This window comes from Dermacentor andersoni, chromosome 9 (assembly GCF_023375885.2).
Source record: "Dermacentor andersoni chromosome 9, qqDerAnde1_hic_scaffold, whole genome shotgun sequence".
NCBI lineage: Eukaryota > Metazoa > Arthropoda > Arachnida > Ixodida > Ixodidae > Dermacentor > Dermacentor andersoni.
Window position 1 is genome coordinate 17,297,770 of NC_092822.1, and position 13,720 is coordinate 17,311,489.

A 13,720-nucleotide genomic window follows, 5' to 3' on the forward strand; every position below is an offset into this window, starting at 1 on the left:
AGCGGCGTGCAAGGCTGTTTCACGTCGGCGCGCACGTTGTCCGAGTTTCCAACCCTCTCCGAGCAACGATCTGTCGCGGACCGACGGTTGCTTACCCTGAGTTTGCCCGAACCGTCGATGGCCTTACGGTCCCTGACGTAGGGTGAGCCAGCCTGCTTGGAAATCAGGCCGGCCGAATCTTGGAGCTCCACTTCGAAGCGAGTTGACTCCACAACGTCGGCCATGTTGCGTCGGTTTTGCTCCTCCAGACAGTCCGGTCGGCCGGCCAAATAACGGATGCCCCTGGCACGCACGGAACTACGGTCACACGGTGGAGAAAGTGCGAGTTTCGAGCTTAAAGGTTAACGACCGCTTCTGGGGTCCTCACTGGCCTGGTCAAAGCTCGGGACGTCCACCATCGCACTCCGACAACGACCGGTGCTCCGCGAAATGCGCTCGCCTCCGACGCGACGAAAAGGAGAAATAGAAAAAAGGTAGGGCTGCCCCTCTCTCGCTCGCTCATTTCTCCCTCCGTCTCGCACGCCACGCCTCCTCGCCTCTCCCCAAACCTCCTCACCCGCACCGCCACTTTCTCTCCCCGAACCAAGAAACCGCTGCTGTCGCATGTGTGTGCGTGCGTTGTTTGCTGGCCTGCTTGAAATTAGCATGCAGTAGAAGAGAAACACTCGAAAAATTTGCAACCGGAACTCACCTTACGCGCACCGTTAACAGCTGGGAACGCGAGAAAGGTGCTGACGGCTGTCGAGTACCCGAAAGCCGTTTTCAAACTTGGGCGAGCGGCGATAATGCCCTTTGTTCGGGCCTGAGCGTCACTTCACCATCTGCAACGGTTCGGATGTGTTGCCCCCGAAGGTGTCAGCGGTAAGTACTTCGCACTTCCTGCGACTCGAGCTTAGCTGGGTATTATCTCGAGTTGTTGCGGTGTCTATTAAGCTCAAAACAAGCAGAGTGGCGCTTAGCGCATGCTTGTTTTAAAACGCCGGCAAGTTTGTGATCCGCCATTAATACCCATAGCATAGTCGAGAGAGCTGTGTTTGCATCTCATAGCGGCTCACCTGATGCGCTCAGTTGTTGTTAAAGTTCCAGTTCCTGTAACATGGGCGTTGTAGTTAGTTAATGGTACTTTTCGTACTTGTCAGTCGAAGTAGTTTGTATAGCAGTAAACGTCATTGCAGTCTGTAAAACGAACATTTGGACACACCTGACCACTTCGACTGACAGCCCTTCATAGCGAGACAAAATAAGAGAAAAAAACGTGCTATGGCGCGTTACGGAAGGTCACTTGTGACATAAAGAAAACACGAAAGTGAAGGCAAAATTTTCTCGCTTCAATATCCACTTCAAAACCACCGTTTACGGGCGATGAAGTTGTGCTTGGCCGCTTGGCATTCGGCGTTCCAAAGCTTTTTGTTTTGGAGACGTCGTTTATTGTGCTTGCGTTCGCTAATATCCGCATTTTGAGGCGTCTGGTTGAGTGGACTTAAGTTGATATATCTTAAACTTGGTGAATAAAACGTGATCTCATGCGTCCTGTACGGTTTCTTGTAACCATGGCAACATCATCAGTTTCCTGCTGCTTGGCTTCCTTTACTGTCAAGTGGCATCAGTAAACTTCCTCGGTGGGATCAGTTGGGCGATTTCGTTGTGTATTTCGCAAATTCGCTTTACCCTGTATCAGCTGTCTCTTTTTGTTGTTGTATTTCGTTTAAGTTTTTTACTGTGTGGACGTAATTCACCACGAGTATTGACCGTGTGCTTCCGTCAGATGTCGCGCTGCGGTCAAGACTCCAAAAGACTCCTACTCGCCCCTAAGCCTAATAGTCGTGCGAGCAAGAAGCGTTGGATACCCCAATGTACCGCTGTCACCAGCCCCTCCACCCGTTTTATTTTTGTTTTGTTCTGTCGGTAAGGCTGCAAGCTTCGATTGTGTTCACTGATACATTACTTTCAGCGATCTGTTTTTATAGTCGTGCGTCACGCCGCAAAATGATGGCTCGCGCTCGGTAGGCAAATCCGTTATCACACCGATGGTGTCGTCAAAACAGTGCCGACGTCGCGATTCCCACCTCTGCCAGCGCTGTGCGATAGAGCGCCAGTCAACTTAAGCTTGCGAAACTTGTATAGTTTTCTTTTATATTCGTTTTCAGTCCATGTTAGTGCGGTACAGTTATTGCTTATGATCTATTGGTTTCGACTTCCGAGTCTTGTTCAGTAAGCAGAAAGGTCATTTGGGTTTGTGGCTTTCGTTGCGCTTGCTCATCACTTCAACCCTCCCGCATTCCTGGTTCGCTTCGATGGCAGTCGCTACAAGAAGCGTGCAAGTTCGTTCCAGCGCAATATGAGACCGATGCGTGTGTCACTCCAAATTGCGGCACTCGGCTTGGGTCGACCCCGCATCTCACGCCACTGACAGTGATCGAACATCGCCCGCATGACGTGGAACGGTCTAAGTTTCTAGAGCAGGGTCAAATGGCACCTCGCGCGGGCTTTGCCAGTGGCAGTGTTATGAACTTTGCTGAAAACGCTCACTGCAGCTACGTAATGCACAAACTTAGGCAGCAGCAAGAGAGAGGGCGCTTTTGCGACATTGTGCTGCACGTGGAAGGCCGCCAGTATCGGGCACACCGCAGCGTGCTGGCTGCCAGCAGCCCTTACTTTGACTCGATCCTACGAATGCAGAAGGTGGCAGTGGAGCACCTCAGCATCTCCTGCCATAACCAAGCCGCCTTCCAATCGTTCCTTCGGTACATGTACTCTGGCTGTGTCAGTGTTCATCGGGGAAATGTCGCAGAGCTCCTGCAGCTGTCGAACCACTTCCTCATCTTCAAGCTCAAGAACTACTGTGCAGAGTACTTGGAGCACAACCTCAATCTGGCCAACTGCCTCGCCGTCAGGGAGATGGCAGAAGCCAACAATGTTCCTACATTGCTCAAGGCCGTGGCAAGTTTTGTAAGCGAGAATGTGGAAGATGTCCTCAGCGACCCAAGGCTACTGCGGCTTGACAAGGAGCGGTTTGTGGCCTTCATCTCTGATCGAAGGCTATGTCTACCACAGGGCGCACCACTGCTGAACGTAGTGACACGCTGGGTCTCGCACGACCTGGAAGAGCGAGAAGGTTGGCTCCGTCTCCTGCTCACATTTGTTGACTGGGCCACCGTCGACCAGAACACACTTTCTCAGTGTCTAAGCCATGACCCTGTGTTTAAGCTCAGTCGCCGGTGCCTCCATTTTCTCCTCGAGACATTAGACAGTAACATGGTGGAGGCACCCAAGTGCAGTAGTGCAGACAAGCGGGAACAGCTGCGGCTGGAGTTCTCGCACCCGCCAGAGAGCGACATGGAGAGTTTTATGAACCTTGCCGTCTCTGCAGCCATCGAAGCTCTGTGCGTGGAGATGTCGGGGGAGGCACGGGGATCGCCTGGTGCTGTGAGGTCGGCAGCAGAGGACGACGACGACGAGACGCTGTCGTCAGATGACTGTGGCGAGCTGCTGGACGAAGATGACGGCAGTGAAAGTGTGCTGGGGATGGGTAAGTAATTCCTGTGCTACACAACCGAGGTTGCCTGCGTTCTTTAATTGATTTTAGCTCTGCTTACTTTTAAGCCCGACTTAATGCCAGTGCAGTGCCTCACTGTAGAATTGGGCATTTTCATCACGTGGCTTCTTTCGCCCCTTATGCGAGTGCACCTAACAACTGCAGAGCACTGGTGTGTCATGTTGTACTTTCAGTGACCATTAAAAGCATAGTGATTAAAATTGTTTGATTCTTGCTTGCAAATGGAAGATCACCACTATCAACTGCATGAAAGTATTTGCCCTGCAATTTAGGGACAGTCACCTACGTCTGGACGTGGCTGCAACTCCTATTCACCCCCTAATGGAGCTTGGCGACTTCTGTGACATTAGCATCCAGTTATCATTAAAAACTGCATGCCTGTTAAAGCATTCCACTGGCATGTTTGATTCCTTCTGCTGTGCACCATTATGCCCAAAAAAACTTCTTGGCAAGTTGGTGCTTAGACTTCCTGTACATTCTTGTTTTATCACGTGGTTTAGTATGTGAAAAAAGGGTGTAGGAGGGAAAATTAAGGCACTGTCTCTTCTCTGTTATTTTTTTTCAGATAACAAACCATGTCGAAAAACGAGCATGTACAGCAAAATATTGTACTCTTTTAGGCAGTTTGCCGAGCTAAAGGGAGCACCAGCACATTTGCTAGGCTCTTTGCTAGTGCACTGTTTGATCATGCCTTTGTGATCATGGCTTCTACTTGTGAGCCGAGCCTCACAAGTAGAAGTAGCTGCAGGCAAGTTTTCCAAGATGTTCTTACATTGCAGTTGATTGCAAATTCATTGCTGCATAGATGCAAGTGCAATGCAACCACACAACACTGTTCCCATGCTTCAGCTGTGGTTACATGTAATTCTAAAGTTTTTCGACAGTCTATATGGCATTAGTCTTTTCCTTTTGTCCTGCTTTTGTTCATTATATACTGGGATCTACAGTATTGCATCACGAAAATTGCGCTGATTTCCCTTATCTCTCCATGTCTGCGGCCAGGCAACTTTACACATGCAGTGAAGCTTGTACACTGAAAATTAGTGCAGTAGCATTCATGAGATCTACTATTTTACACTGCCTATGCATATTCAGAGCATACGCAGGCAATTTTCTGGGCCTATTTGTTAAATTTGTAACAATGTGTCCTTGCCAAGGGCAGCAAACTGAGCAATGTCAAGTGCTGAGCAATCCTTGCTGTGCATAATCTCTGGTCTAGAGTCAATTCACAGTACAGAGCCTTGAGCCATTGTCTCGATTTGAAGTTCAAGGAGCAGCTGCACTGTACATCATAGCAAATCAAGCAGAGGTGTGGCTTCATTGTAGAATTGCTGCTGCCTTATACAGCAATACCTTGTTATAAAAAAATCACATCCAGCGTGGAAATGTCTTTGTTATAACCTATGTTTGTTGTAAGCACACATGCTGGTACAAGCAAAATTTATGCAAATTCTAAATTTCCCTTTTTATATTCCATAATTTGTTATATTGAGATTCATCTTTATTATAACTTCACAGGTCATTAAGGGGTCCTTAACCACTTGCAATGCAAGTGCTTCTTGCATATTGTTTACAAGGCAATCATTAGTGAACATCTTTTCAGCAAGGATTTTTTTGGAACAGGCAACTTAGATTTTAAGGCAACTTAATGTAACCGAGCACAGTAGCTCGGCTGCTGCAGCTGCTGGCCAGTGAATACATTCCGAGGGATGCCAGCCTATCTGCATGCCCACATCAGCAGACCTCCCTTTCTCTCTCCTTCACATGGCTTGCCATGTGCACTCGCCACTGCTGACGGCAGAGTTCCTGTCATTGGTGTTCTCATGATGGTGAGCCAGTCAGAATGTCAAGGATCTACATGCCATGAAATTGTAGTTTCCTTCACCTTGGCTTTTTAAAGGGGCACCAAAGGAAAATAGTAAATCAAGCTAGATTGAAAGATCAGGCTTCTGTAGTAACGAATTCGTCATTCGCCGCGAGAACAAAGCTGTAAGCGAGAAGATAGAAAGTCAGTGTAGTGCCACAGTAGGATGGATGACAATTTTCTCTTTCGTAAACTTTCGTCCACCTTACAAGCTTCCACAGAACAAATAATCGGCAATTGTTTCATTCTTTGCAATGTTGATGTAATGTACTGCTGCACATGCATGTTTCCTGTTTTGGCCTTACTATACACCCCCCCCCCCCCCCTTTTTTTTTCACGGCAGGTGAGGACATGGTGCATCTTCACCAACAGCAGGCAGCTGTTGAGGATGAGAACAGCACAGAAGGTGAGAGTGACGAAAAACATCACATACTGCGGAATCTGTTAGTTGGGAATGCAGAGTCAGAAGGCGTGAAGACCTCGGAGCCTGAAGCCACTACAGACGACTCGAGCAATGGACAAACGGGAAAGATACCATCCTCCGTTTGGAAAGAAGGTGTCAAGTGTGAGCACTGCAGCTATGTTAGCTATGGTGCTGCAAGGCTGGAGCAGCACATCGCCAAGGCACATGGCAAAGGTAAAACGTATGACTGCCCCCTGTGCACGTTTACGTGCAAGTGGAACCGCGAGTACTACACCCACATGAAGAACCATTTCAGCAGCGACGGTCAGGGACCCTTCCAGTGCGACTCCTGTTCGTACAAGTGTGAGAGGATACAGCTGTTGCTCCTGCACCGCATGAGGCACACAGACGAGCGGCCGTACCAGTGTGGTGCATGTGACTACCGGTGCCGGCAGAAGACCAACCTCGTGGCCCATATGCGCTGTCACACTGGTGAACGTCCGTTTGTGTGCAAATTGTGTGGGCGTGCCTTTGCATTGAAGTGCACCTTGGAACAGCACCTGCAGAGCCACCGTAACGACCGGCCTTACCTCTGTGACGTGTGTGGCTTCACTGCCAAGTACCAATCTCACCTGCTGTCCCACCGTCGGCTGCACACTGGAAATGTCTTCCGCTGCCAGTTTGCAGGATGCACATATGTTTCTCCAAAACGCAGCCAACTGGAAGCCCACACACGGACCCACACAGCGGTGCGGTCGCATGTGTGTGCTGTGTGTGGCCGTGCCTTCATCGAGCGCAGCCACCTGGTTCGGCACGAGAGGATACACCTCGATGACAAGCCGTTCAAGTGCCTTGAGTGTGACTACACTAGCTCACGCCGAGACAAGCTTAAAGAGCACCACGAGAAGCATCACGGTGAAAATGCCACTGCCAAGGCACCCTACAGACCACGTAAGACATCTAGTAATGTGGGGCAGATGTTAGTCGACTCGGCACAGCTGAACCTCGATGACCCCTACGTGTCAACAGACTCGCAGCTAGATTCAATGGATCCTGAAAACCGCTATCTCGTAGTTCAGATGCAGGCATCGGGACTCTCACTGTCGCAGGTCCAGGCACTTCAGTCACACTCCAGCCTGGACGACTCGTCTAGTATGATGTTTGTGGACCAGCAGAGTTCACTCCTAGATGCACAGCTGGGGGACCTTGGTGTAGACAATACTGAGGAAATCTTGTCGGTAGCTTTGAATGAACCTCTGAACTCATCCTCTGAAATCAGTGCCACCTCCTCAGAACTCGGTAACGTCAATTCTTTAATGCGTTCTTTTAATTTAATTTATGAAAACTGAAACGAACTGGTCATAAGTCATTGGGTTGTTTCATGCGAGTGTGCTGCATGCAGACATGGCTCTTTTCATGTCTAGTGCTTGTAATTAACGTCAGTCTTGGGTAGCATTCGAGTGAAAGATGTGTAATGTGTGTGCATTCTTTATCATGTTTTCAAGGTTCACAGCACCAGTTTGAGAAGTGTGAATATATACTTTCATTTTACACATGTACTAGTTACTGTAAAAGGCAGCGACATTCACTACGACAGCTTTAATATAAAGCAGCCTGTTTTTCATGTGCCAAGGGATAGTGAGTGGTTAGTGTACACCAGTATAGCTTGTGGAGCCAGCAACCTTGTATAGTTTCCGCAGTTATGCTTGGCACCATAGGCTTTCCAAGGATTGCGAGTCGACTACAGTGCTTTAATAAATCCAGTGATGCTAGTCCCAACTCTCACCCCCATTTTCGCAAATGCACCTCGACTGCTTCCTCCTCGACTTTGCTGAAGAGGGGGCAGTACTGCATCTGTAGATCGTCTAACCCAGAACCCTTCTCTGCACAATCAGTGTCGCATCTTCAGCAGCACATGATCTGCTTCAGCTGTGACCATCCTGTATTGTGGGCCATGTGTCTAGGAGCAACAAAGCATCACTTTTATTGTATTTAGAGTCGGTGACATGAGTTGTGATTGCTTCCTTTATGTCACTCCACCAGATAGCATGGGTGGATAATCTGCAAGTAACTGCTCAGAGAAACGTAATTGAGTTGCAGGTACTGCAATCGGCGATGGGTCAAGAATGCGAAAGAGGCTCCTCCCAAATGTGCTCGATGCACCTGCCCATCACACCTCTGCACTTCAGGACATTGTGTGCATGCTGATACCACTGGAGCATTGTCCCTACTATTGCCCCAGTTTATTTAGTAACAATGACCTTGCCAGTCAAGTGCCACACATTAAATAAGACAGCCATCACAAAGTGTGGGGTCAAAGAAAGCTAGGAGCACAAATAATGTTTGAAAAAAAATTGGGGGGTGGGGGGTGGGTGGGGGGCTGGGCTGACCTGTGCAAATTGATTCTTCATGTGCCGATTGGCGTGTCGATTCCCGTTTCTTGGTTCACGAGAAATATCCACACACAACCGGTACATAACACCAGAGCATGCCAAAGTGTCACCATCCAGTGCGCACACATGTGATAAGTGTGCAAGTGTTTCAAAATTTTCATCTACATTGCCTGCCAACCTGCAACCGTGCAGCTGGGATAACTGGCCACGTCCACATTGTAATTTCACGGGTTCCGGTGTGGCAGTTCTTGAGCAACACTTTCAAAGCTTGTGCTTGAACTTTAATCCTGTGCTCTTACAAACCGCTAGAATAACTCTTGTTCAACTTTGCCGTTAACCATAACCTCCTTCCTGCATCTTTACAATGTTTGCCCAATCTCTGAAATGCATGGCAGCCATTGTGGCGTTGCACACTCCCTGGCATTTTGCTTGCAGTTGCTAGAGCAGGACAACATTCTCGTAACTGCCAACTTTATGGTGTTACTGCAAAATGCCCTATTTTTTGAAAACCCGGTTTATAGATTGTTGTATTGATAATAATTATTTAATGTTTATCTGTGTCAAGTTTGGGGCAAGATTGATTTCTCAGTCCCGTTTTTCAGCCGCCAGGATTATTTGTACCTACCCACAGCTGCACCACCTGCTCGTTAAACCAGGCAACTCAGTTTTCTGCCCCCATTACATGAATGTCTCGAGAATAAAGTTCTTAAACATATGCATATCTGTGGCACAGGTAATCCTTGCTACGGCTATACCAGGTTTGGCGTAGTAGTTCTGAAGAAACCTGTAAGGTGGAGAGAAGTAATGAATAAAGGAAAAATTAGGCATCCACCCAATCGTAGCAATTGCTACAAATTGCTATGGCAAACTTTTACCTTTGCTTCAAGCTGCTGATAAATTTGACTTCGCCCTGCCATCTGCTAGCCGCCTGGTTAGCCCAGATGTTAGGGCGGCTGCCCCGGAAAGGCGGTGGTGCCGGGTTCGAGTCTCATACTAGGATGAATTTTTCTTCAACTGCGAGGTTTTTCTTTCGAGCAACTCGTATGGGTTTATTTTGTAGCAATTGCTACGATTGGGTGGATGTCTCGTATTCCCTTTATTGACTATACCAGGTTTTTTTTTTTTTTTTTTTTTTTTTAAGGACTATACAGAATATTAGAACTTTCCCCTGACAGCACAATCATAATCATTGAACTGCATCAAAGATGCAGACATTATTTGCACTAAATCGAAAATTGCATAATTCACTAAAAATGTTGCAAATCGGTTCTTTTAACCAATTACTGTACAGCACATATTGCAATTTATAAACTATAGTCGGCAAGGCATACAGAGTTGGAACTAATTATGAGGGTGGCACCGGTTTTGAGATATGTGCCATCAAACTTGCAGTAAAAATGCACCATTGTTCCAATTAATGAAAAAAACATGTTATGCATTCAAGCAAAAAAGTAACTAGATTGCCAGTGTATTTTGTCTCGAACTTCTCAAGAATTAATATCTCACGACTGGTGTCGTCCTGACAATTTGTTCAAAGTAAATGCATATGCCTTGTGAACCCACCGGCTACCATTTGTAAATTGCAATATGTGCCGTAACGCAATTAGTAAAAATGGAAGTGGCAAATTTTTAAAATTATTGATCATATATTTCAATTTTCCAAGCAAGTCATATCTGCGTTCCGAGTAATCCAACACAAAGACCAGAATTATGCTACCATGATTTTAAGAAATTTTTTTATACCAGTCTAAAGAAACCTGGAGGAGCGGAGTATAGTCGGGCAGAAAGTGGACACCCTACAGTCTTGCGTCCCGGCGCAGCCAACTTGACCGGCAACATTCGGTGCACTGCGACAGTGCCGACAGGACAATAGAACATGCCTATCTCACGCCGGGACGACTTGATCAGGATGCACCACGCACTATCTTGGCTATCCAATGGCACTCTGGCCTTCAGTTCAGGTACACCGAGTTTGCACCTTCGCCAAAGAAAAAAAAAACTCGTTCACAAGCCACAATCACTGCACCATGCTAAACAAGACGCAAATTTCCACTGCTCCTGGCATCGAGGGCATGACGTGTGGCCAGCCGCTGCCTGGCACATTAGATTATATGGGTGCCTTTAGTGTCGGCAGGTCACCACTCTCCACAGTCTGTTGCAGGTTCACTTTTGCATGAAACTGTAGAGCAGTGGCAACGTGTTCTGAATGGATGTCTCCATAACCACATCCTGCAACTAACAAAATGTGGTGTATTGCAAGTGACAATCCTTTCTCTCTCTCACCCTCATCAAATGCCTTTGGTTCACAAAATTGTAGGCCTGAGCTAAGGAAGTGGAAGATTGTGTCACAGTGCCTGTGGGATGAGCACCCACGCACTATGAAAACTGGTACTCCCAGCATAATTGCAACATTCAGTCTCAATGGCTAAGGTCAAGTTGAAGGATGCAACAGTTTCATGTTATGTGCCCATACATTAACAGTGGATGCAGACGGTTTCCTAGACGGGTCACTGGAGGAAATTCCGGTGCTAGTATCTATGGGAGGTGCTAGTTCGACAGTTCAGCCAGCAGGGGGAATGATGGACAGTACATGGATTTGCCTAAACTTCCAGGTTTCTGGCTTCCATTGTCTTGGCAAATTGGCCAGTTTATTGTGATGGCAATTATATGGACACTCCAGACACGTTTAACATTATGGTCATGATGTTACATATAAAGCCCAAAGGCAGTAACTATCGCCATGCACTGTATGCTGTATGTGCAAGAGAAAGTGTGAGGGTGAGCCAATGGTCACAGCTCAATCTCACGTGCGCAAGGCAGGAAAGCGGGGCATTGTACTTAAGCAGCAACTGCATATGGCATGATTGCATGAGCCTTATCTTGAAAGCAATCTGCTTTGGCGGCAGAGTCTACGTGGGCCGACTGCTCGTAGCTTTGCCTGTGCCATGTTCTCGCCACTCAGTTTGCGTTGAAGCAATAGACAGCATGAAGGTCACTTCACTCGCTGCTGCTGCGGCACTCGCTCATGCCAGCGTTTTGACAATGTCTGCGGCCATTAAGTGTGCATGTTTGCCTGCGCGGGCTGACACCATGCTGGTTAATTTAGTTCGCAAGTAAGTATTTACAAGTTTATATGTCCGACAAAACTACTATCCTTATTATTACGGCTGTCTACTAATTTGCTATTGCAATCGGATGCTTCACCTTGAGAAACTGCGACTTTTTAAACAAAACATTGCAGCATAAGTGGTGCATAAAACATGGCCACGTCTCCAGAATCACTTTCAGTGCGTACAGTTAGCTGCAGCATAGCCTTTGGGATCGGCTTGTTACCCAGAAAAAGCAATTGCTGGGGCATGGATTTAGACACCACCTATTAATTTCACTATGACTATGCATGGGTGCAGGAACTTGATGCATTTGCAAAAATATGAGCACTTGGAAATTTGTAAAGCATAATAAACAATGCAACAAGAATGTCTGAAACCACAAGCATGAAGATTGGACATCCATGTACTTGCACATTATTCCCATAGTAACCGAAGGTCAGCATTGTCTGAGTTCCCTATAGTGCTTAGGGAATGTTTTGGGTACAGAGATACTCCATTTCACAAATAGCAGAGAAGCCTAGTAAGACTTCTCTCGCTGTTCGCATCTGCAACCAACGAATAGTGCGTCACTTGTGTTAGACAGGTACGCATCACATAGTTTTACATAACATTGTCTTGTACTTGTGTTGCAGAAATTGAGTATCTTAAATACCAACTGAGTGGAGCAATACGTTTCACTGGCAACAATGCATCACGGCTAAAACATATGTTGTCTACTCGGAAGTACTAAGGTGCACAAATATCAATTTGATGTAATCTTGTGTCCACATGTTGTAATACTACATGAAGTACTTGTACTGCAGAAAGTGTCGCAAATGAAGAACTAGCGTACTACCAACCGCACAAAGTGAAACTTGTATGGCTGTACTACTTGTGTAGCACTGTCTGCTAACTATGAAACAGAGTATAGCATGAGGCTTGAAAATGGGGTGAACTTGTGTCCCTTCACTTGCATATTCATGTTTCTACACACGGCTGCAACATACCTCATGCAAATGCTCCGACAGAGCCTATGGATTTGTGGGCCAACTCTTCCACGTGTACTGTCAGAAGCGGTGAAGAATGTCAGGTGGCAACAGCAGTTGGGCAGAGTAAATGGTGCTAGTTGGGTGTCCCAAGGATTTATCATCATACTGGCTGTATATCGGTCCAACCAGTACTGAGCCAATGGCCTTGCATAGCCTGCCCAGACCATGTGGCACATTTTACTTGGCCCTATTTGCAACACACAACACCAATCACATGATCACTGAGGAAGGTGCAGAAAATTTCACGCCAAGTAGTAAGCAGCAGAGCAATACACAGTCACAATCTTGGCTGTTTTGCTTTGCCACAGTGACAGTGAAATTAGGCTTTTTCATTCCACGGAACAATTCGATGTATACGCTTTTTATCAAGAATTATTTGCATTATCAAATTTAATGGTGGCTTACTTGGAACTGGACTTTCATTCATATGTGCAATTTATAAGAGCTGCCCAGCAAACATCGCCCTCATTCCAGCTATTGCCATGAAATATTCCAATCGCATTGGTCCAATTTTATTGCTGCTTATTTTGTCATTTCGAATGGTTCACTTGCAAATTTAGAATGGTGTTGGTCTCATTCAGCCGTGTCAGCATTTCATATATTTGATATGCTAAGAAATGTGCTGCTGGAGAGTTTCTACAGATATGCCCGTGCAAAACTTTTCGTGCTGCTACAAAAGATATCGGTTCGTGTCATATAGAGAAGGTGCAAGCTTATGATAAGCTTTCACTAGCCATGTACTGAAGCACACTTGAATGATCCACGTGCGATAGGAGTGGAAGAGTTTCCTTTTGTGCCCGTCAAATGTCTTATCTGCCTGTAAGCTAGCTCCTCCTAGGGCACTAAATATACAAGCTCCACACGTTACATAATTCATTTTCATACCTACCCCTCAGGTGAAGTTTTGCACTTTTGTGTTGGCCATTTGGGTAGTTGCTGAAGTCCTGCCATCTGATCTCTCTATAGTGGAACCCCTTTACGAGTTTTTTCATGCTATTTAGTGCCTGGTAAAAACTTGCCACACAACCTCTTAGTCACCTCAATCTTCAACGGCTTTATACCTAAGAAAACATCCGAGGTTCTGCTGTGTGAATTCTATATGGTCTTGTGTAACTTTCATTGCTGTGTGGTTTCCCAGTGTCAAGAGTTTTTACATAAGTGTGCAACATGTATTGCAATTCTATAAGTGTGCAACATGTATTGCAATTCTCTTGTGAAGTTTGTGTTTTGTCAAAGTTCAGATGTGTTTTAGCATGTGAACTGTCATTTCACAAGTGCCAATGGGTAAATTATTTGACAAAAGGCTAGACCTGCACTGCCGCCACTTCAGTGCAGTCAAAGAACAATAAATGGTTAATGATGGGAA

The 13,720-nt window shown here is 46.5% G+C and overlaps 2 protein-coding genes across 4 annotated transcripts in view; one reads left to right on the forward strand and one right to left on the reverse strand.

Annotated features, from left to right (window-relative positions):
• Window positions 1-467, reverse strand: part of LOC126527122 (adenosylhomocysteinase-like 1) — a 270,192-nt gene extending 269,725 nt beyond the window's left edge. For 2 of the 3 annotated variants that reach the window (XM_050174862.3, XM_050174861.3), the window contains exon 1: window positions 96-467. In XM_050174862.3, the coding sequence (XP_050030819.1) occupies window positions 96-224 (129 nt within the window). In that variant the 5' untranslated portion in view covers window positions 225-467. The remainder of the gene's footprint in view (window positions 1-95) is intronic. The other variant, XM_050174866.3, reaches the window with a different exon arrangement.
• A 904-nt stretch (window positions 468-1,371) lies between these two features.
• Window positions 1,372-13,720, forward strand: LOC126527121 (uncharacterized). The gene is made up of 2 exons (XM_050174860.3): window positions 1,372-3,529; window positions 5,764-13,720. The coding sequence occupies exons 1-2, from the start codon at window positions 2,470-2,472 to the stop codon at window positions 7,170-7,172; spliced, it is 2,469 nt and encodes an 822-aa protein (XP_050030817.1). The 5' UTR covers window positions 1,372-2,469; the 3' UTR covers window positions 7,173-13,720.

Bases quoted from the DNA above. Each gene is read 5' to 3' on its own strand.
- LOC126527121 (XM_050174860.3), top strand. From the start codon at position 2,470: ATGGCACCTCGCGCGGGCTTTGCCAGTGGCAGTGTTATGAACTTTGCT. The intron at 3,530-5,763 runs GTAAGTAATTCC...TTTTCACGGCAG, and splicing joins TGAAAGTGTGCTGGGGATGG to GTGAGGACATGGTGCATCTT.